This window comes from Erythrolamprus reginae, chromosome 1 (genome assembly GCF_031021105.1).
Source record: "Erythrolamprus reginae isolate rEryReg1 chromosome 1, rEryReg1.hap1, whole genome shotgun sequence".
Taxonomy (NCBI): Eukaryota; Metazoa; Chordata; class Lepidosauria; order Squamata; family Dipsadidae; genus Erythrolamprus; species Erythrolamprus reginae.
Genome location: NC_091950.1, coordinates 170036319 through 170060253, shown reverse-complemented (window position 1 = coordinate 170060253; position 23935 = coordinate 170036319). Strand labels below are relative to the sequence as shown.

The 23935-nt window shown below is 39.7% G+C and overlaps 1 protein-coding gene across 1 annotated transcript in view; it reads left to right on the top strand.

The window, feature by feature from the left end:
• The window catches only part of LRP1B (LDL receptor related protein 1B), a 1143506-nt gene that overhangs the window by 789915 nt on the left and 329656 nt on the right, over positions 1-23935 (top strand). The window contains exons 12-14 of the mRNA XM_070731453.1: positions 3671-3851; positions 9203-9422; positions 12229-12418. Coding sequence (XP_070587554.1) covers positions 3671-3851; positions 9203-9422; positions 12229-12418 — 591 coding nt within the window. The remainder of the gene's footprint in view (positions 1-3670; positions 3852-9202; positions 9423-12228; positions 12419-23935) is intronic.

Genomic DNA, 23935 nt, shown 5'->3' with positions numbered 1-23935 from the left:
ATATTATGTTTGTGCAGGATTTTACTAATTTTGTCAGTGGTGCCCTTGATGTAAGGGAGAAGGGTGGTACCATTGTCCTGTTCTTGATCTTGATTTTTGGGGGGTGTCTCTTTTTTGATTAGGTTTGTGATTGTTTTCCTTTCGAATCCATTAGAAATTAATACATCTTTGAGTTTGTTCAATTCAGTTTTTAAGTGCTCCTGGTCAGCTAGGCGTTTGGTTCTGGTGATGAGAGTTTTGGCTACTGAGGTGATTTGTGCGGGGTGGTGGTGGGAGTGTGCATTTAGATAACGGTTGGTATGGGTTTTCTTTTGGTAGATGGTGTGTCCTAGGGTGCCATTGGGTTTTTTATAGATTAGTACATCTAGAAAGGGAAGTTGATCATTGACTTCTGTTTCCATAGTAAATTGTATTTTGGGGTGTAGGCTGTTGAGATGTGTGAGGAAATTGTCTAGTTTTTCCCTTCCATGTGGCCAAATTACAAAAGTATCATCAACATATCTCAGCCAAAGTTTAGGTTTGTGTTTAGATTGCTCTAATGCATTATTTTCAAAATATTCCATATAGAGGTTGGCGATGACAGGTGAGAGGGGTGATCCCATGGGGGCTCCCTCTATCTGTTTATATCTTTGTTCATTATAGATGAAATATGTATTAGTCAGACAGTGGTTGGTTAGATCTAGGATATATTTGGGGGGCTTGTGTTTGTTTTGGATAGCTTTTAAGGCTTCTTTAATAGGTATTTGTGTGAAAAGGGACACAACATCAAAACTTACAAGTAGGTCACCAGGTTGTAGGTTTTGTTTCTTAATTATTTGTATAAAGTGGAATGAATTTTGTACATATGAGGTGATAGTCTCTGTATAGGGTTGAAGATATTTGGCTAAAAATTTGGCAAGATTTTGTAGAGGGGAGCCTATGGAACTAACTATTGGCCTGAGAGGTATTCCTTCTTTGTTTATTTTTGGAAGGCCATAGAGTTTTGGACATATGGAAGATTTTTCCCTGGGGATGATTCTTCGCTGGATTTCTTCACTGATGGGAGAGGCCTTTATTTTGGATTTGGTGGTTTTTTCTAGGTAGGTGGTAGGATCTGTGTTTAGAAGTTTGTAGGCAGGGTTTTGTAGTAGGATGGAAAGTTTTTCTTGGTAGTCTGCTGTGTTCATCACTACTGTGGCATTTCCTTTATCTGCTGGGAGGATGATTATATCGTTGTCTTTCTTCAAATTGATAAGTGCATCTCGTTCCTCTTTTTGTATGTTGCTTCTAGGTGGTTTACTAGAGCAGAGAATATTAGTGACTTTAAGTCTGATTTTGTTGGCTTCATCTGGGTTGATTTTATTTAGAGTAGTTTCAATTCCACATATGATGTTTTCAGTTGGAATGCGTTTGGGGGTTATTGCAAAATTGAATCCTTTTGAAAGAATATTGGTTTCTGTAGTGGTGAGTATCCTGTCTGATATGTTATGTACTGTTTTTGTCATAAGTTGTTGTGGAGGGCTGGGTTTCTGCTGTATTTCTAGTTTGTGGAGTTTTTTATTATGTGTGTCTGTCTTGTATTGGGTTTCTGTTTCAGCTCTCCAGATTGATATTTGTTTGAATTTATCTAAGAGTATAGGGTGTATTTGGTTGCTGAGTTTAAGGTGAAGAGAGAGTAGACTTTTGTTGATTTCATCAAGTATGAATCTTTTTTTGTGGAGTTCATTTCTAATTAGGGCTAATTCAGTTCTTTTTAGGATCCTCTCAATGGCTGGGGTTTTTGGGTGGAATTTTAGTTGGAAGTATTTGGGAATTATTCTTTTATCTCTGCAGTTGCGTAGGAATGTGAGATCACATAAGATGGAGGCTTTTCTGACTTCAAGTTTTTCATAGGTCCTAGTCAGTAGGAAAGTGTCCTCCCCGTAGAGGTAAGATATTTGTTTTCGTAGATTTTCACGGGTATATGTATGTAGATTGTTCTGAGTTCGGGTTTTGCTCTGTGTAATATTTTGCATGTCTATGCGACGTTTCGGTGAAATCACATTCACCATCATCAGGCTGAAGTTTTAAGCTTCGTGTTGCTGTAAATATGGAATGTTTGTAACTGCCATTTCTTCCTTATATATAGTGTTGGGGGTGGAGATTTGGTTTGAATGTAGCAAATAGATTGGGTGACTATGTTTTAGTGATTTGATTGGTTGGTGGAATCACACTTACTTGAAAGATTGATATGGTGATTATTCTGATATGTTTTTTTGTTTAAGGCTGGTTTCCAAATCTCTGGTAGGCAGGACGTATCATCTCTTTTATTCATATATATATATATATATATATATATATATATATATATATATATATATATATATATATATATATATATATTGAAATGGAAACACCTTGCAGCTCTTCCATGGAATCCAGATTTGTGAAGCTCCCTTCGAACAGTTTTTGTGGAAACTGGGTTCTGTATGTGTCTATTGAGCTTTGCAGTGATTTTAGGAGCTGCGGTCTTGCTATCTGCTCTAACAATTAGAAAGCGAATTGTTAGAGCGATCTGCTGTAACAATTCAATTTAGTGTCTGACGGTCTCTCTCAGACAACTTCGACTTTCGACCTGTGCTTGCCTGAAGATGTTTTCCCTTCTCTTTCAAAAGCAGTCATTACTTTTGAGACATTACCACCTGAAATGCCAAACACTAGCGCCTCCATTCGAGCACCAACAATTTGGCCTCTTTGAAAGTCTGAGAGGTTTGCCATTTCTAGAAGGTTATAACCAATTTCCTTAAATTTCTGTTAAAAAAAAAAGGTAGTTTAAAAAAACATATCAAATAACAGAATTAAAAACAAAAAACATTAAAATATGTCAAGTTTTGATTGATTTGAACATGTTCAAACATTATGATGCCAAAAAGTCAAGTGTTTCCATTTTTTTGTCCATCCCTTGTAGATAGATAGATAGATAGATAGATAGATAGATAGATAGATAGATAGATAGATAGATAGATAGATAGATAGATACACACACATCTACACATATATGTAATAGTTTTTAGATAAGCTAAAAATAGGTTTATTACCTAACAAATATGACCAATATAATTCTCTGCATTAACATGGCATTATCCATCAAATACTCTTAATTTGCTTACCATAAACTTTCATTCATTTATAATGCATATGTTCTGGCAATGTTATTATTTTATTGCCAGTATATTTTGATCATGATAAAAGAAACTAGTAAGAGATAATTAATTATTCTTTATTACCTTTACAATTCTTCATGCTACTTTAATTTTTAAATTCCTGAAAGAAAAGGCTGGATATAAATCAAATGTTGAAAAAGCATATTGCAATCCATACACAGCATTGCAATCCACACCATTCCAGAAAATTATCAGCAGTACAATTTGGTTCCATTATAAGGAATTGTTCTAGATTCAGCACTGCTGCCATTAACCATTTTCACTTTCATATATTACTTGCTTCAAAGGCTTGTCCCTTGATTCATACTACAGAAAATAAGTTTAAAGCTATTTGTACCTTATAATTGGTAACTTTAAAAGTTTATTTCATGAATATTATGATTATAGTCAGATTAAGATTATGCTTTTATAAAGGATGTATTAGCTTTATCTTGTTCTTGTTGACCATTTTGTGAAAAGTGACGGCAATTATTTTGCTATTTACACAGATCTCGATAATGTTGAAGGCATCGCAATAGATTGGATTGGAAATAATTTGTTTTGGACAAATGATGGTTACAGGAAAACAATTAATGTTGCCAGGCTGGAGAAAGCTTCTCAGAGTCGTAAAACTCTACTGGAAGGTGGCATGTCTCACCCACGAGGAATTGTGGTGGATCCTGTTAACGGGTATGAAAACTTTCTATCTTAAATAACAGTTTATCTATTTGAAAATGCACTAGGAAGATTCACAAGTTATTTACAAAATTGGCTATGATCGCTGTTGTGTATTTATGTGCCGCTCACTCCAAAATGGACTCCGCGGCTAACAACAGTCATAAATACAATAGTATTAAAAAAAGAGTGATAAAAATACAACAATAAAATCTACAGTACAATACAACAATAGTATCATAAAAATCCATACATGCAGTACTTGCAGTCAATCCTAATTCCAGACCTGCCGGAAAAGCCAGATCCTAACAGCTTTCTGGAAGTCTGGTAGGGAGGAGATAGTGCAGATCTCTGGGAGCAGTTGATTCCATAGGATCAAAGCTGCCATAGAGAAGGCTCTTCCACAAGATCCCACTAACTGACATTGTCTGGTGGATGAGACCTGGAGAAGGTTAATATGTGAATTCAAAGGCTGCCCTGACAGGTGACTCTATGGGCCTTTACTGGCCACGGTGAGGTATAAGGGAGGAGGCAGTCCCATAAATAGTCTGGCTCTGAGCCATTTAGGGCTTTAAAGGTAATAACCAACACCTTGAATTGTATATGGAGATTGACTGGCAACCAGTGCAGCTCACATAAAGATGGAGTAATACAGACATGCCTTGATACACCCATTATTTGCATGCGCCACTGCATTTTGCACCAGTATCTCCGAATGCTCTTCAAGGCTAGCCCTATGTAGAGTGCATTGCAATAGTCAAGATGAGAGGTGATGAAGGCATGAGTGACTGTGTGGAGCACCTCTTGTTCTATACCAGGGGTAGGCAAAGTTGGCTCCTATATGACATGTGGACTGCAACTCCCAAAATTCCTGAGCCAATCATGCTAGCTTGTGAATTCTGAGAGTTGAAGTCCACATGTCATTGAAGAGCCAACTTTGCCTACCCCTGGTCTATACAGTCACCAGATTTGACTCAATATTGTGTGTCTGTGTCTCTGTGTGTGATGAAATGAAATAGAAAGGATTAAATTTGTAGCTATAATTGGACAACCTTGTTTGTGTGTTCACCAAAAAGTGGATCATCTATATGTTTGGCCACAAAAATCTTGCTTCTAATTAATAGCAACAAATAGGTGCCCAGAATTGCATTTGGACTGTGAGGTGGGCAGCATGTAAATTCAATAAATAAATAAATAAAAATAACTAAACTGTCTCAAAATAATTTGTAAGAAGTCATTTTAACTTCACTTTCCATATATTTTTCAGGAGAATAGTTTAGGAAAGGCCACCTTATAGTTCAGGCAATGTAAAGGCATCTGATGCACAAATTAGTGATCATTGTAGCACTTGAACAAGTTAGCTGTTCCTGTGGTTATTAAGGTAAAAGAAAAGGAGTTGCAACAATTTGGGTCCTGCCAACCTGCATCCTACACTTGGGGATCCCATTTATGACCTTGTCAAGCAAAATCAATGGAGATGCCAGCAGGAAATGGAAAGCCAGGTGAAATTGCCTTTAAAAACCCACAGTAATTTGCTTAACATCTGCAGAAGAACAGATGCTAGCACTACCCTTGTTATATCATGTTTCCTGATCAGGCTGCTAAATGACACAGATGCCAGTCCCAAATGCAGTCAATAAGTGAAGACTGCTTCCATAAGAATGTCACCAGAATGATTGTGGACAGTATGGCAAAATTGATAATTCAAATTTTGCAGAATCTTTAGGCATCATTTTATGAATTAAAGGCCCCACATCTCTAAAATTAGCACAGAAGGTTTGACTGTAACCATTTTGGGTTTTATGACATCTTACAGGCTGAAAACACATGTATTTTCCACAAACGTACATATTTATATACATATTTGTTAGTGTGTGTTTTTGTACTTCTCCCGTATGCATCTACTTATAATTGTATAATCCACCTGCAGACTTCTAGATATATTTCATAATAATCCTTTGCAGTGCTAAGAATTTGTTTTTACCCAAATATTTTATTAATTCATCAAAACGTAGACATCAAAGAAGAAATAAAAATAATGGGGAAAAGAGAGAAAAAGAGGAAGAGAGAAAAATGTAGGGGAAATGGGAAAAAAATAAGAAAAGTGTTGTCCTCCATCAAGGAACTGAATGACTACAGACCAGTTGCTCTAACACCTGTAGTTATGAAAACCTTTGAAAGGCTAGTGATGTTACACTTGAAAACCATCACGGATCCACTGTTAGACCCCCTGCAATTTGCATACCGAGCAAATAGATTGACAGATGATGCTGTTAATATGACTCTACACTACATCCTACAACATCTTGAATCTCCAATGACATAGGCTAGGGTCCTCTTTGTAGACTTCAGTTCACCATTCAACACCATCATACCAGACATTCTCTTAACCAAACGAAATCAGCTAGCAGTACCTGAACACACTTGTAAGTGGATCACAAGCTTCCTAACAGACAGGAAGCAATAGGTAAAGCTAGGAAAAATCACATCATATACATGTACAATTAGCACCCCCCCCCCAAGGCTGTATATTCTCACCGATTCTCTTCTCTCTATACACCAATGACTGCATCTCAAATGATCCATCTATTAAACTACTGAAGTTTGCAGCTGATACAACAGTGATAGGGCTCATTTGAGACAATGATGAATCCACATATAGACGGGAGGTTGAACAACTACCCTTGTGGTGTGGCCGGAACAATCTAGAACTGAACACACTCAAAACTGTAGAAATGGTGGTAGACTTTAGGAGAAACCCTTCCATCCTTCCACTTCTCACAATACTAGACAACACAGTATCAACAATATTTTTTATTAATAAATCTAGGCATATATAAACATATTGATCCACTATTTTGCACCATCATTGTTGTATTTCTGTTTTTATCTAGCAAAGTAGAAGCCTTTTTTATCTAACTAGATGGCTACAAATATACTCCTCATTTTGTATAACTGTGTGTATTACTTTACAGGTGGAATTGTAACTGCTAAATTGAAATTCCAGATACAAATAAATATTATTGGAATTTTGCCTATACTGTATTTTAATTAATTTCTTATACTAAATCATTACCACATAATTTGACCCTGGTTTTTGGGTGTGACGGATATAAACTGCAAAACACTTAGGACAATGTTTAAGTAATATCCTTTTAACAAGTTAAATAAATGTTTTCAAGGTCTATGATTCATTGTACAGTGGTACCTCGAGATACGAGTTTAATTCGTTCCGGACCTGGGCTCTTAAGTCGAGCAGCTCTTATCTCGAACGACTTTTCCCCATAGGAATTAATGTAAATAATTTTAATTGGTTCCAGCCCTCAAAAAACTCACAAAGTTAGTCTAAATTATGCAGAAAGACATGTTTTTAATGAAGAAATGTACATGTACATATAAATGAATAATGAAGTTTCTTTCACTTAACTTGTAAACTTTCTTAAACTTTTAAATTTACATATGTTCAACTTCTCTGCCACCCAATCCGGTAGGACAGAGGTCCCCAACCCTTTTTGCACCAGGGACCGGCTTTAAGCGATCAAGAGAGGAATGGGTGAATGAATGGACGGAGGGTGGGAAGGAAGGAAAGAGGGAAGGGACAGGAATAGAGGAAGGAAGCAAGGAAACTTATGAAAGGGGAGAGTAAGAGAGGAATGAGTGAAGGGAGGGAGGGAGGGAAGAAGGTGGGAAGGAGAAAGAAAAGAAGAAATAGAGGAAGGGAAGGTAAAAGAGAGAAAGAAAAAGAGCAAGAAAGAAAGCAAGAAAGAAAGAAAGAAAGAAAGAAAGAAAGAAAGAAAGAAAGAAAGAAAGGGGGAAGGGACAGGAACAGAGGAAGGAAGCAAGGAAACTTATGAAAGGGGAGAGTAAGAGAGGAATGAGTGAAGGGAGGGAGAGAGGGAAGAAGGTGGGAAGGAGAAAGAAAAGAAGAAATAGAGGAAGGGAAGGTAAAAGAGAGAAAGAAAAAGAGCAAGAAAGAAAGCTGCAAGCACCCCCCCGAGCCCCCCAGGCCGGCTGCAACCTTTTAAAACACGTGTGCCGCTTCGCAGCTGTCTCCTGAAGCCGAACGCGGAAGTTAGCGTTTGGCTTCAGGAGACAGCTCCTTGGCGCTTGTATCTCGAATTTGGGCTTGTAAGTAGAACAAAAATATCTCTCCCCTCCCAGCTCTTATCTCGAGTTGCTCTTAAGTAGAGCAGCTCTTATGTCGGGGTTCCACTGTACTTTGGAGAGTAAAGAGTATATCGATTAGGTTATTTACTTCAGTTCTAGATAGCTGACATAAAGATTTCATTAAAGGTAATCTCAAATGAGCCTTGACTGTATCTGGAGCTGTAATTTGTACATCTTAGTACCATATATAATAAATAAAGGATTATCTGCCAGGCAGTATTTCCAATAGTAGAGCCATGGTACCTCTTAAATATAGTTTACTATTGTATTATTATTCAGCATACTTACAAAATGATGTTACAAAAATTTGTAAGAGCATGCCAACCAAATATAATTTTTGGAGTCTTTGATGGTGTCTGAGCTTAGTTATTTGCTTGCAGACATTTCATTATCTGACCAGCTAACATCATCTGTCAATGGTTTTATACACAGTAGCATATCATGCCAATGTTGGTGGGGATATGGCATTAATTTTCTGATAGGTCATATTCCCAGTCCAGTGTTTTAGAAATGATGCCAGGATTTCAAGCACTGTACATTAAAAAGTTGTAAAAATTGGGGTGTGTTTCTGTATGTATCAACTTAGTGAAAAATGAAGTTTCACAATTACCCAGATTTGTAGACTGGATTTGATGTTTTTATCAGTTATCAAATGCTTCCCAAGGACCTGAGATAGGCAGATGTGATTGTTTGATGTTATAAAAGAGTCATCACAGGATGTAAGCTGTTCAAAGTAAAGCTGTCTTTTGCAATTGACTATGAGGGTTTTGTCAATATCGATGCTGATTAAGTGCTGCTCCAGATGTTTGGGGATTTGGGATAATAATATTACACGTGGGTAATTTGCAGTTAAATTCACAATCTAAGAGTGGTAGAAATTTAATAATTCAAGTCCAAGTAAGGACCTAAAATTATTAAAGTAGAGTTGAAGAATATAGGTAGTTCCGAGCAGGGTGAGTTATTTGTAAAATTAGTGGGTTCAGGCATGATAAATTCAATATTTCCAGATATTAGAAATTGCTCTGAGGTCTCCAACAATTACTGTTATATCATCATTATTATTATTTTATTCTCAAAAGAGAGAAAACAGAAATCTCAAACAAAAAAATATGAAGAGATTTCAGGTTGTTTATGATTAAAGTTCTAGAACTAAAATTAAATAGTACAATTAATGTATTTTTTTATTTGTCATTTCACAGCTGGATGTACTGGACAGATTGGGAAGAAGATGAAATAGATGATAGTATGGGAAGAATCGAGAAAGCATGGATGGATGGTAACAACCGCCAAATATTTGTGACATTAAAGATGTTGTGGCCAAATGGATTAACTCTGGATTATCAAAATAATATATTATACTGGTGTGATGCCTATTATGATCATATTGAAAGAATATATTTGAATGGAAGTGACCGCAAGGTAAAAGAAAATATAATATTTCTCCCCCCCAGATTCCCCATTTAGTGAATTATCTTGCACTTTGTTTATTCCCCTTTATCTTTAAGAATGCCTATTGGTTATTTTGTGCAAATACCCAGTCTAAGAACTATTGGGCTATTTTGTGGGGGAAAGGAAGGAAGGAAGGAAGGAAGAACTATTTATTTCAGAAAGTAAAAAGGGTTTTGTAATCTTTATTCTACTGTACATGAGATCAAGACACAAAAGTTTATGTTACGTTTAATATGACCCCTTATTATCTTAATATATTTGGCCATAGTAGTACAGTACATGATATCATATATCAGCATTTTTAGACATTTCATAAAAAATATATCACATGAATATACACAGTCAGTAGAGTGTAAGGAGATGGTCCTGAAAAAGATAGGCAAAAGTCATTACTAAAGTGATGATGGGAAAAAAAACCCTTAGGACCATAAGAAGGAGACAATGTGTGGAATAAATTTAAATAAATACCTTCCTAATTCACTTACATATAAGAAGGGGAAGAGGTACAGCACAACCAACCTTGCAAGATTCTGCTATTATAGCCATTCTCAATAAAAGTAGTTTCAGCTTTTGATTCAGATGCTGATTCCTGGTCTGATTTATTCAGTAGGATTGACATGTTTGCACACACAAATATACATGTACTATAAGACATTTTATATATGAATTTTTCAATTTTTTTACTATCCATGTGATTAGATAGAAAAAAATTGGTATGTGAGAAATCACTTTGGCTTTTTATACTTCAAATATGTCTTGCATTTTTTGTTGTTTTATTGTGGTGAGTAGAAGTACTATTTTTATTTCATATTGGACCAAGTCTCTATCTGCATGGCAAAATCATATTATACAGGAGAAAACCTAGTCTCAGGTGTTAGTTTTATTCGGCCTGGAATTCATCAATTCCTATGAAATTGGTGGTGCTATTTTTACACAGTTAATGGTCTGTGCTGAAATATATTTTATGATGTTTATTTTGTATTTAGTCTATTTTTAATTATGTACATTGCATAGATATGCACTGTATAATTGCCAATGTTCAGTGATTTTATCTGTCTAATTTGTGTTCACTGAATTTATATACAGATAGATCTTTTAGAATGATAGTTACTATAACTTATGAAAAAACTGATTTTACTACAATGTACTCAAGACTCAACTTGAACTTCAGGTATCAGTGCCTTACTTCTAGAATTACTGATCCAAATCATATCAAATCATTAGAGTTTGTTTTTATGGTTACCAATAATGGATCATTAGTTCCATTATTTCTAGTCAAGACATTACTATTTTTAGTAATGATAGAGTCCTCGGAGAGGGGCGGCATACAAATCCAATTAATTAAATAAATAAATAAATAAATTGTGTAATATTAATGCTATCCATAGATCTCTCCCTCCCTCCCTCCCTCCCTCCCTCCCTCCCTCTCTCTCTCTCTCTCTCACACACACACACCTGTGAATAGGACTGCTGGTGATTGAACATCCTTACTCAAAGTAATGGAAGACAATGCCAGTTTTGGTCTAATAGGCCTTGAAGCCCCAGTGTTTGGAAGCCAATATAAGAAAATAATCTAAAAAGAGAATGTATGAGTTTTCTACATATTGCAGTTTCTTTTTGTTTCATTTCATACAGAAACCCCCTCCCCCCCCACATCTTTTCCATTCCTTAGTTAATCTCTGAACACGATTTATTCCCTTGGATGAAATTAAGTAATGTTTGGTAGCTTTATGGTCAAGTAGGTGGGTAAAATGAGGACCTGGATTGTGGGGGCAATATGCTGGCTCTGTTAAAAAGTGCTATTGCTAACATGTTGTAAGCTGCCCTGAGTCTTAAGGAAATAAACTAAACTAAACTAAACTAAAATAAACTAAAATAAACTAAAATAAAATAAAATAAAATAAAATAAAATAAAAAAATATAATATAATATAATATAATAAAATAAAATAAAATAAAATAAAATAAAATAATAAAATAATAAACTAAACTAAACTAAACTAAATAAACTAAACTAAACTAAACTAAACTAATAAACTAAACTAAAATAAACTAAATAAAATAAAATAAATAAAATAAAATAAAATAAATAACAAACAAACAAACTCGTCCATTTAATTTGTACAAATGGTTTTCCAGTACATTTTTCGAAGATATAACAATGTTAGTCATACCTTTTTACTCTTAGTAATCTGTCTATATACATACTATGCTGGTGGGGATTTTTATTAGAAAAAATGTAATTAGAAAGAATAGAGAAATCATAATAATTAATAAGATATTTGAGAGGAATGTACCAGCCTTAGAGTCCCAAAGGTGCTTTTTTAGGAGGCAATTGGACATTTTCTTTTGAAGACATTTTACTTCTCATCTAAGAAGGTTCTTCAGCTCTGACAGAATAGTCAGGAAAAGATGAAGAAGCTTCTTGGATGAAAAGCGGAACGTCCTCAAAGAAAAGATAAGAAAATCCAGTTGCCTCCCATGGTTTCCTCCTTTGGGACAACCATGACCTAGATGACTGAGAATCTCTACTGACTGTCAGCCTTAGAGAAAGATCCATTAAATTCTTTTGTAGCAGGATAAAGTAGAGGAATATTTGCTCTTCCTCCCCAACCTTTAAAATGTTGACAAATAAAATTGGGAAATAGATTTATTATCTGAAGATATTTAAATTGGTGCTTTAGTGATCAAGCGTTCACATTATTCTTAATTTCTGATTGTTAAGGCATGTAGTTATGTATTGAATGTTGCAACTATTTAATGTCAATCAATTGCAGGTGGTCTACAGTGGAAAAGAATTGAATCATCCATTTGGACTATCACATCATAGAAATTATATTTTCTGGACAGATTATATGAATGGCTCTATTTTCCAACTGGATTTGATATCTAGAACTGTGACACTTATGAAAAGTGAGAGATCCCCTCTCTTTGGGTTGCAGATTTATGATCCTCAGAAGCAACAAGGTATTGAAAATAACATTTTCTGCATTCACACCACGAAGCACTTAAATAATATAGTTATAGAAAGAGTAAACATTGCTTCAGTTTTTCTCCCCAATCTGCTGTGAACACACTCCTCAATCTGCTGTGAACACACTAATCCATTAGACGTGGAATTAATTTTAAATACTAAGTCAATGCAGACGTGTAAGGTATATTTAGTGAAAGATAATTACCACTTGTCACCACTGAAATAAACATGGGATAGTTTTGAAAAAGATTGTGCAGATCAGTTGATGCAGTGATGCATACAAATTATTGTAATTCTTAAAATCATAAAATAAATATATCTTCCACATCTTCTGCTGCTGCTACTGCTTTGGAAGTTACCTCTAGCTGCTCTAAATGTGTGAACTTTTGTTTTTAATTGAAATTTCATAAAATGAATTTTATAAAATTTCATTAATATCACTATTAATGATATTCTTATTCTTATTACCCTCCTCCTCCTCATCATCATCACAATAGCCCTTAGACTTCATAGTGCTTTTTCTGCCCTCTCTAAGTGGTTTACAGAATCAGCTTATTTCCCCCAACAATCTGGGTCCTCATTTTACCCACCTCAGAAGGATGGAAAACTGAGTCAACCATGAGCCGGTTGTGACATTTGAACTGATGAATTACAGCTAGCAGTTAGCTGAAGTAGTCTGTGTTGTGGTTAGCTCTGGCCCAGCTCTTGCCCCAAGGAATGTGGAGGTGGATGAGGGGAAAACATCCACAAGTCACAGGCTAGTGAATTATCCGATGACGAAGGAAGTGTGGGTGAGATGGAAGAGGGGGGCTTGGCTGACAGCCCAGAATGAGATCACTCTTCCTTATCTTCATTGGATTCATTGGATGAGGAACTTATGACAGACCCAAGCATGCATAGAGCTATGCATAGGAGAGAACAACTTAAGACATATTATAGGAGATAAGAGAGGCCACCTGTGGTTGGGTGGGGCTCCAGTAATTAGAGCTGCTGGCTTAGCCGTTGTGGAAGATTATCAAGACCGTGCCTTGCTGTATTCAAGACTTTGTTAGGATTCCCGGACTCTGCCCTAAAATTCGTTGTGAGTGTTTCTCAGCATTTGGACAACAGTAGCTGTGAGCCAATTCCCAGTTACTGGGTTAGTAATTGGATTTATTACAGGACATCGTTCTTGGATTGTATTCCAAGTGTGCCTTGTTTGTTCAAGAAATCCCTTTGAAGTTTAAAAGGGAGTTTTCCCTTCTGTTCTGTTGATAAATAACATTTATTTGCATTATCTTCTCTGTGTGTGTCTGCTTGGATTAATTAACATGTAATTACGGGCGTGTGACACCTGCCGGAAGAACAGTCTGCAGTGCTGCGCTCTAACCACTGCACACCACGGCTCTATCACACTACTTGTTCTCCGTACTGAAGGAGCGGGTCCAGCAGTCACATGGGTTGCTCATGTCCAATCCGGTGGAACTGAGCCTAGTATTAAAAAAGCTTGCCGGATCCGCCCCTTCCCCAGAATTCGCTCAGTTCGCATATCCTGCGGTTGTATTGTGATAGCTCGTTCAACATTCTAACACCTTCCCTTCGATCCTTTTCTTCAAAAGTAGTAAGATTTGTTTTATCATTATTATTTACTTGCACTAATAGCGCCAGCCGTTTGCGGCTCGGCTTTTTTCCTTTGGAGAAGTTGCGGTTTCGTTTTCCCCCGGCGGTTTTGCCGGTTACGATTCCTGCGGCCGCTTGTGGATTCTTCTAATCCCTTGGCCTGGAGGTCCTGGTGCAAGTATTAATCTATTGAATTATTGATTATTTATTGTATACAATATATTTAAGGGCTTAAGAAATACCTCCTGCGGAGTGAGACGCCTTCTAGTCTCCTGGACTTAGTCGATCGCTTCCCCTTAAGAAATTTACAGAGCGATTTTTTCGGCGCGAAGGCCTTCGCGCCCTTTTTAAATCTAGGCCTCTCGTGTTGGCCTCCTGCCAGCCGCGTAGGCCTCAGTCCACCGCGTGGATCCCGGAGCGGGCCTTGGGGGTCCCAGGCTAAATTCTCCACCGGCTAAGCCTCCAACCAGAGTGCCTTGGTTTACTTAATTATAAAGTTTAGGGAGGCTGGCCCCGCTGGATTTGGGGGCACGAACTCTGGGTTTGCCCAGATTGTCCTCACGTTTCAGCAGCTTCGAGGCCTCGAAGCAGGATCCATTCCTCTTGGGAAGTCCTTGAAATTCTTCTCCTTATTATTCAGTTATTGGCTCAGCCTTGTCTTCTGTTAATTGTCAGACTATGGCTACCTTTCCCAAGAGAGGCACAACTAAAGGTCCCAGAGAGGCCAGGCCTACAGGCGATGAGATTACTAGTATCCCCCAGGCCTCTTCCTCCTCTTCTCCAGGGGCCCGCCCCTCGACCAAGGTCACCAGGGCCGAGAAGAGAAGGGACCTAGCCCTACAAAAAATCCATGACAAATCAGCAAAACGTTTGAAAGTGCAGGCCCAAGTAATCAGTAGTCAAGACCCTCCAGAGGCTTCTAGTCTTCCTCCTTCTGGGGTCCCTGTGTTATCTCTGGATGAGCCAAACCTAGACAGACCCCAACCTAACCTATGGGGCATAGGTCCAGAGGAACCAGATATTATTGAAGATTCCCCCCAGCCAGGATCCTCCCAGGCCTTTAGGGATTCTTCTGCCATTTCTGCTGATATTTCCAGCTTACCTCCTGAGTTCCAGTCTATTTTTGCTGTGTTGTCCAAAGCCATTGATGCCAAACTCTCCACCATCAATGAGCTTCCCTTACCTCTTCCTCCTTCTCGCTCCTCCCGCCCCTTGGGTTCTCCCCCAGCGGTCAGAGCTCCTATGCAGGATGATTCAGATTCCTCCCAGGATGAATATGAGGATATAGAGGATGATGAGGATCCTTTTCAAGGCTTATCAGATGATGAGGAATCCCAAATAAAGGTTCCTCCTCCAATTACTATTTTTCCTTCTCAATTATTCAAATCTCTCCTCCTCAAAGCTAGAATTTCTACGGGATTAGCGGCCCAGGAGAAACAAGCCTCCACTTCCACTGATCCCCCGGAGGAGAATTTACCTTACTTCACAGAGGAACAGGAGGATAACGAGGTAATTCCTATGCCTAAGTTGTTTAAAGATGCTTTACTCAAACAGTGGGAATTTCCAGCCTCTGGCCTTAATCCCTCCTCCAAGGACAGAAAGTTGTACAAACTTTCCTCTTCCTATGAAGAGCTTCTATCCTTTCCCAAACCGGATGAACCTGTCAAGATTCTTCACTCGGCAGCGGCTGTGCCAGGCGAGGCGGAGGAAGTCCTCCGCCCAGAGGACAAGCGCATTGAGCAAATGCTCAAAAGAGGATTCACCGCTGATTCCTGGGCCACTAAAAGCTCTGCAGCGGCTTCCTTTTTCTCCAGAGCCATGCTGCTGTGGCTTCGCCAACTTCAACAGCATATTCCTCCCGATGACTTGAGAGGTCAACAAGACTTCAACAAGGTCTTTGCAGCTGCCCAGTACGTGGCTGATGCCACCTTGCAATCTACTAGATTTTCTGCTAAGTCTATTGCAGCTTCTACTACGGCAAGAAGACTCCTAAGGATTCGCCCTTGGCAAGCGGGAGTTCGCCAAAAGTGGCAGTTATCCCAGGGTCCCTTAAAGCGCGACCTTCTCTTCGGTGATCTTCTGGATCCACTCCTCACGGAAACCACGGACAAGAAGAAAGTTTTGGGTCCAACCACAAAAAAGGCTACCAAAACGCAGCCCTTTCGTCGCCCAGGGCGTCAGCAAGATCAAGCGGCTTCCTACCAGAGATCTCCAGGTCAGTATTCCCCCCGCTTTCGTTCCCAAGGTAGGAACTCCAGGGGTAGAGGGTTTCGCTTCCAAAGGGGAGCTTCCTCTAACAGGGCTTCAAAAAAACCTAGATGGTAATCTTACCTCTATTCCCATAGGGGGTCGCCTAGCTCATTTCGCCTCTAATTGGCGTCTCACCTCCAAGGACCCTTGGGTCATTGACACTGTTCAAACAGGCCTTCTTTTAGAATTTATTTCTCCTCCCCCTAAACGTTTTATTTCCTGCCCTTCTCCCAGGTCATCCTCAGATTGTAACCGTATGGAGGAGGCCATTTCTCATCTATTGTCCATCAGAGCCATTCAACTGGTCCCTTCCGGTCAGAAGGGCCTAGGTTTTTACTCCATCCTATTTATGGTTCCAAAGTCCTCCGGAGGTTGGAGAGCTATTTTGGATTTAAAGAAACTAAATCTATTCATCAAATATAGGAAGTTTAAGATGCACTCCTTGTCTTCTATTTTGGCCGCCATTCACTCGGGAGATTTCATGGTCTCCTTAGACCTCACTGAGGCCTACCTTCACATTCCTATAGCCAAATGCCACAGAAAATTTTTACGTTTTTCCTTTCAAGGCAGGCATTTCCAGTATAGGGCGATGCCATTTGGCCTTCCTCGGCCCCTCGGGTCTTTACAAAGCTCTTGGGGTCCCTGGCGGCCTATATCCGGGCGTTTCCCATCCACATTTTATGTTATCTTGATGATATTTTGATTCATGGGAACTCCCTAGAGAAAGTGAAAACAGACCTTTCTGTCACCATGTCAGTCCTTCAGGACCATGGTTTTTCCATCAACTTTGATAAAAGCCACCTCCAACCTTCCACATCCATTTCTCACCTGGGATCCATTATTGATTCAGAATCCTCCCAGGTTTTTCTCTCTCCCGAGAGAAAACTCAGTATAGTGGAGTTAATTTCTAACATTTTATCTAATTCTTCAGTTTCCATAGTTACTCTATCTTCCCTTTTGGGGAAGATGGTGTCATGCATAGGCATCTTTCCCTGGGCTCGCCTTCATGCTAGGGAACTCCAGTGGCTCCTGTTACCTTTTCAGAGATCAGGGCACAGCAACTCAAATCGACGCATTGTCATCCCACTGAGTGTTCGCAGATCCTTCAAGTGGTGGAAGTCTCCGGCCATGGACAGAGGATCCCCGTTCAGGTGCCCGGATCAATTTGTCATCACCACAGATGCCAGTCTATCGGGATGGGGCGCCCACGCCCAGGGGATGATAGCCCAGGGCACGTGGTCCCCGGAGGAAGCTTCCAGGCCAATCAATTGGCTAGAGTTAAGAGCCGTTTCCCTGGCTCTGAAGCATTTCTCTCCTCGCATTCCCAACCGGCACGTTCTCATTCTCACCGACAACATTGCCACGAAAAGCCATATTTGCAGACAGGGGGGCACGAGATCCAAGGCTCTCATGAGGGAGGCCCTCAAGTTGGGCCTTTGGGCGGAAAAACATCTCCAGTCGCTCCTAGCCGATCACATCTCGGGGAGTCTCAACGTCCAGGCGGATTGGCTATCCCGGGCAACGATAGACCCAGGAGAGTGGAACCTCCATCAAGACCTGTTCCATCAAATCACCCTCAGATTCGGCCTACCAATCCTGGATCTCTTCGCGACCAATGCGAACGCCCAACTCCCTCGCTTCTATTCCAGATTTCCATCCCCGGGAGCGGAAGCAATCAATGCCCTCCGGAGTCCATGGCCTCCAGGCCTACTCTACGCATTTCCTCCAATTCCAATCCTCCCGGACGTGATTCACAAGGTCCTCACCGAGAGGGCCCGAGTAATCCTAATCGCCCCTCACTGGCCCCGCCGGCCCTGGTTCGCGGATCTCCAACAGCTGTCCGTCCAGGACCCTTGGCGACTCCCCGTTTCGGGGGATATGCTGCGGCAGGGGGCCTCTTTCCATCCAGACCCGGAGTGGTTCCACCTCACCGCCTGGCTGTTATCAGGAGAGATTTAGAACTGCGTGGTCATGACCCCGATTCAGTGGAGGTCATTTTAAAGGCCAGAAGGGGTTCGACCAATCGAATCTACGACCACACGTGGTCCAAGTTTCACCAGTGGTGTCTACAGGAAGGTCTCTCCCCTCTGTGCATCCCCATACACAGAATAATTTCCTTCCTTATGCAAGGCTTCCATAAAGGACTTTCCACCAGCACCCTCCGGCGTCATCTGGCAGCCATTTCATCTGTCCTAGGGGGCCCCCGCAGTCAGCCTCTCCGATCCTTCCCTGAAGTTCAGGAATTCCTCAAGGGCATAGCCAACCTCAGACCTTCCAAGGTCCACAGGTACCCATCCTGGGATTTGCCACGGGTTCTCCATTCCCTCACGCAGGCACCATACGAACCCCTAAAATCGGTGTCCCTCAGGTACCTATCCTTTAAGGTAGCATTCCTGGTGGCTATTACCTCTGCCCGACGCATTTCGGAGCTGGCTGCCCTCTCAATCAGGCAGGACCTTTGTCAATTCCATCAGGACAAGGTAGTCTTGCGACTGGACCCCACCTTCTTACCCAAGGTCAGTTCCATGTTCCACAGATCTCAGGATATTGTCCTACCTTCCTTCTGCCTCCAACGAGACCATTCCTTGGCAATTAGATGGCACACCCTGGATCTCACCAGAGCGCTGAGAATCTATATCCAACGCACAGGACCCTTTCGGAGGTCAGAAGCACTTTTTGTAGCCTATCATCCCAGAGTCATGGGGGCCAAAGTGTCTTCAACAGTAATAGGCCGTTGGATCAGAGGGACTATATCTAAGGCCTATGAGTCGGCCTCCCTCTCAGTTCCAAGGAACATCACAGCGCATTCCACCAGGAGCGCAGCCACCTCGGCTGCTTGGGCGACTCAAGCCCCGTTGGAGGAGGTCTGCAAAGCAGCCACTTGGGCCTCGCCAAATTCCTTCATCAGGCACTACAAGATTGATTCTTACGCTTCAGCGGACGCTGCCTTCGGCAGAAGGGTACTCCAATCCGTTATCTCACACGATAGCTAGCTAATCCCACCCTAGGGACCATCTATTGGGTATGTCCCATGTGACTGCTGGACCCGCTCCTTCAGTACGGAGAATAGGCGTTGATTGCTTACCTGAACGCCTCTTCTCGTACGGTGAGCGGGTACAGCAGTCACTTCCCGCCCTTGTATGTGTCTTCTTTACTTTTCTATATCTTTCTTCCTCTAACAATGAGAGTTGAACACTACAGAGCTTCACAACTGAGCCTAGTCTATGGATTCGCGAATTCTGGGGAAGGGGCGGATCCGGCAAGCTTTTTTAATACTAGGCTCAGTTCCACCGGATTGGACATGAGCAACCCATGTGACTGCTGTACCCGCTCACCGTACGAGAAGAGGCGTTCAGGTAAGCAATCAACGCCTATTTTATTTCCCAGAGCAGGAAGTCAAGATATAAATCAAATAATAAATAATTCTCAAGATTTTTCTCAATAGAGAATATGAAAATGCTTGAATTTTCTAAAAAAAAAAAATCTTCTGCAGATAACAAAAAAATTATGAAAGGAAAGTTACAAAAATAAATGATGGCAAAACGTAAGCAAATCCTAAAATTGGCATGCTATATCCATGAGGTATAGAATTGGATCATTGATCTTTAGTTCTCTCTGAGCTTGGCTGTTTTCTTGCAGATGTTTCATTACCGAAACTAGGTAACCTCATAAGTAAAAGTTCAGAGAACTCTTAAGACCCCACAGTTCAACTGTGAACCTCAAATATTCTCCTTTATTAGAATTGAGTCAGTCTGGAATGGAAATTATGGATTGAATATAATCTGCTTCTGGGATTTGTTCAGTGGAATGCCCTTTCCAGAAAAGTATAACACTTTCTTTAATACTGTGGTACCTCTACTTAACAACTTAATTCGTTCTTAAGTAGAAAAGTTTGTAAGTAGAAGCAAATTTTCCAGTAGGAATCAATGTAAAAGCAAATAATGCATGCAAACCCATTAAGAAAAAAAATAAAAGCTCAGAATTTGGGTGGGAGGAGGAGGAGGAAGAAGAGTGAAACATTTCTTTTCTCTGGGCACTGGCAGAGATTTATTCCCTCTCCAAATGCCCCGAGAAAGGAAAATACTTTGTTCACTCTGGACTGCCAAAGCCTCCTTAAGCACCACCAAAAGGCTCCTCTGGCATTCCAGAAAAGCCCAAGATGGCCGGGATTAAAGGGTGAATGGCAGGAAACTGGCCGGGCCTTCGTGCCACTCTCAAATTTCCTGGGAAATTTTTTCGGGCTCGGGTTCTTAAGTAGAAAATGTATCTTAAGAAAATGCAAAGAAATCTTGAACACCCAGTTCTTATCTAGAAAAGTTCTTAAGTAGAGGCGTTCTTAAGTAGAGGTACAACTGTATCTTGCTGTCATAATATTGGATTTTGTTAGTTTAGATAATGTTCACGTATTAAAAAAATAGTGCTTTGCTACAGTTAGTCTTCAAACTAACCTGTTGCTTTTTAGATCTGATTGTTATTTGATTTTATATTTATTGGGCTGGATAGCCATATAATGATAATTACAGATGTCACTTTAGTTATAGCCAACCATTTAAAAAATGCAGCATTGGCTTTATGTTTTGTATTTTCTCTGATTTGTTTCATTTATTATTTAATTTAATTTAATATCTTAGATTTATAATCCACCCTACTCCAAAAGGACTCAGGGTAGCGTACAGCAATAAAAAAAAAAATAATATGTACAACAATAAAAACCCCACAAAACATTCATCCATCGGACATTCATCCCATTGGGCCAGACCTATATATTGTGCTCAATGGCCCTACGCCTGGTGGCAAAGCAATGTTTTTAAGACCTTCCGAAAGACTAGGAGGGTGGGGGCAGTGCGGCTCTCCGAGGGAAGTTGGTTCCAAGGGCTGGAGCCCCCACAGAGAAGTCTGTCCCCTGTGGTCCCACGAGCTGACATTGTTTGGCCGATGGGACCCAGAGAAGGCCAACTCTATAGGATCTGATCAGTCACTGGAACACGTGAGGCAGGAGAAGGCCCCATAAATAATCTGGTCCTAAGCCATGTAGAGCTTTATAGGAAAGGACCAACACCTTAAATTGTGTTCAGAGATCAATGGGAAGCCAGTGCAACTCACAGTGTTGGACTTATGTGGGTGTACCAAGGTACACCCACTAATGTTCATGCAGCTGAATTGTCGATTAATTGCAGTCTTCAAACATTCTTGAAGGGTAACCCCATGTAGAGCACATTGCCGTAATGGAGCTGTGCACTGACCAGAGCATGAGTGACTATGAGAAGTGACTCCCTATCCAGATAGGGCTGTAACTAGTGCATCAGGCGAACCTGTGCAAAGGTTCCCCTAGACGCAGCTGAGAGATGTTCTAGTTCAGCTGTGGATCTAGGAGGACTCCCAGATTATGGACCCACTCTGGGGAAGTTAAAGTCCTACCCCCGAGTAATGGATGGACAGTTGTAACAGTCTTTGGGAGACAGAGCTAACAACCACTCAGTCTTGTCGGGGTTGAGTTTGAGTCTGTTGGCTCCCATCCAGACCCTCACATCCTCCAGGTACCAGCACATCATGTCCACCGCTTCACTGAATTGGCATGGGGTGGAAATGTACATCTGAGTGTCATTAGCATACTGGGAAACTCACTCTATGCCAGTGGATGATCTCACCCAGCCGTTTCATGTAGATGTTAAACAGCAGCGGGGAGAGGACAGACCCCTGAGGGGTCTCCCCCATTCATTATTCATCAATATATAAAATATTGATATAAAGATATATATTGAGAATGAGCCAAAGACTTGAAATACTGAGTTGTTTGTTCTGTGCTATCTAAAGAGTTTTTAAGACTTCACGATTCAGATTATTTTAGTGCGGCCATTATTAACATATACAATGTCCACTCAATCTCAATGATATCTATAAAAGCATCATTGAGATAATTAATGGGAACAGTTCTGTGTTCTAGTTAATTTTTAAAAACTGCTTGTTAATTTATTTTTTAATCAATGATCTCCATATGTGTCAAAAATTTGAATATTGATTTGGATTTAAAAAATTTATATAACATATTCTTTCACAAGAAATGCAATCTGAATTAAGTAGCTGGAGTAGTAATAGAGCCTGAATGTCCTTGTTTTGTCAATCGGGGTTAAAAGGAAATTGATTAGCATGATTTCATCTTGAGCAACAAGTTACATATAGGCTATTTTAAGTACTCTCCTTATTAAGGTACACGCTTCCCTCACCATTATAGATTTTATTGTTATTGGTTCTTGAACATTCTTTTTTTTTTTTAAAAAAAAAAGAAATACTCTAAATAGGCAATAATAGACTTCTGATTTAACCTTCTGCCAGGACATCAACTAAGGAATTGGAGGGTGGATCTTTTGTTATCTATCTGTTATTTCCTCTGAAATATGCTGTCTATTATGTTGATTTTTTTAAAAAGTCCCAAAACATTGGACTTGGACAGCTTAGGAATGTAAACTATACATAAATAAATGCAGATCTCAAATATCATTATTCCTGATTACTGCTGGACTCCTCAACATGGGAACGTAACCAGGGATAACGATATTTGAGATCAAAGCAATTTTAAATATGTTAGACCATTTTAAAAAGAAGCTTTTCAATGTATACCTAAAATTCTGTATTAGTAGCAGGGGTGTCAAACTCACATCACGGCGGTGTCTTGTGATATATTGGGACTTTTTCCCTCTTCCCTAAACTGTATATGGGTGTGACCAGTGTGTGATGCATCCGACCCATAGAGTTTGACAACCCTTCTTAGCAGGAAGCAATGTGCACTAGTAGCAAGCATTGTATTTCTATGATCTGCAATATAATGATTCCAAGTTTTAGAAATCAAGATGCATTTAACCAACATACAAAATGTTATGAATGATGTTTGGTGTTAAGGAGTAGAAATTATGTACTACTTTTCCTGTTGATATCAGGTCATTTCCTAGTGAAGAAAAATAAAATTATGATATAATAAATTAACCTCTGTTTTCATAAGGGTCTACTGTAATGCATGTTTTTTTCCCATACTGAGAATTTTATATGCAATACTACTCTCTTCCTTACAGAAAATGTCCCAATTGCATACAATTATTAACACTATAAATATACAGTACATTCCCAGATCTATTGTACACAAAGTTTTTCTAAATAATAGAGCATCAGTAGTCTGAATAATATGAATAATTGAACAACGGTCTGAGCAGACTGTAAGACCTGGCAAATCCATTGAGTATCAACAATTCTTTTAAAAATGGACTGGAATTTTAGTTGGTTGCGGTCATGAAGAATTTTTTTCATAATGACTTTGGTCCCCAATTGGTAGGATGATTGACTTCCTTTATTTCCTTCTTTTCCTGCAATCCCCAGCAAGGTTATTATTTTGTATGGAAATGTGTGTGAGAAGACTAGAGTCTAGAGACAAGCACAGCATTAAAAGATTGGAGATAGAAACATAGAAACATAGAAGACTGACGGCAGAAAAGGACCTCATGGTCCATCTAGTCTGCCCTTTTACTATTTCCTGTATTTTATCTTACATGAGATGATCATGTAACAAGAGATGATCTTGTGTCTCACAGTGATCATGTTTGAGAGAATGGCAGCTGTTAAGTCCTCGTACTTTCGATGCCACCAAAATATGCAAGCCGGCTGCAAGTTGA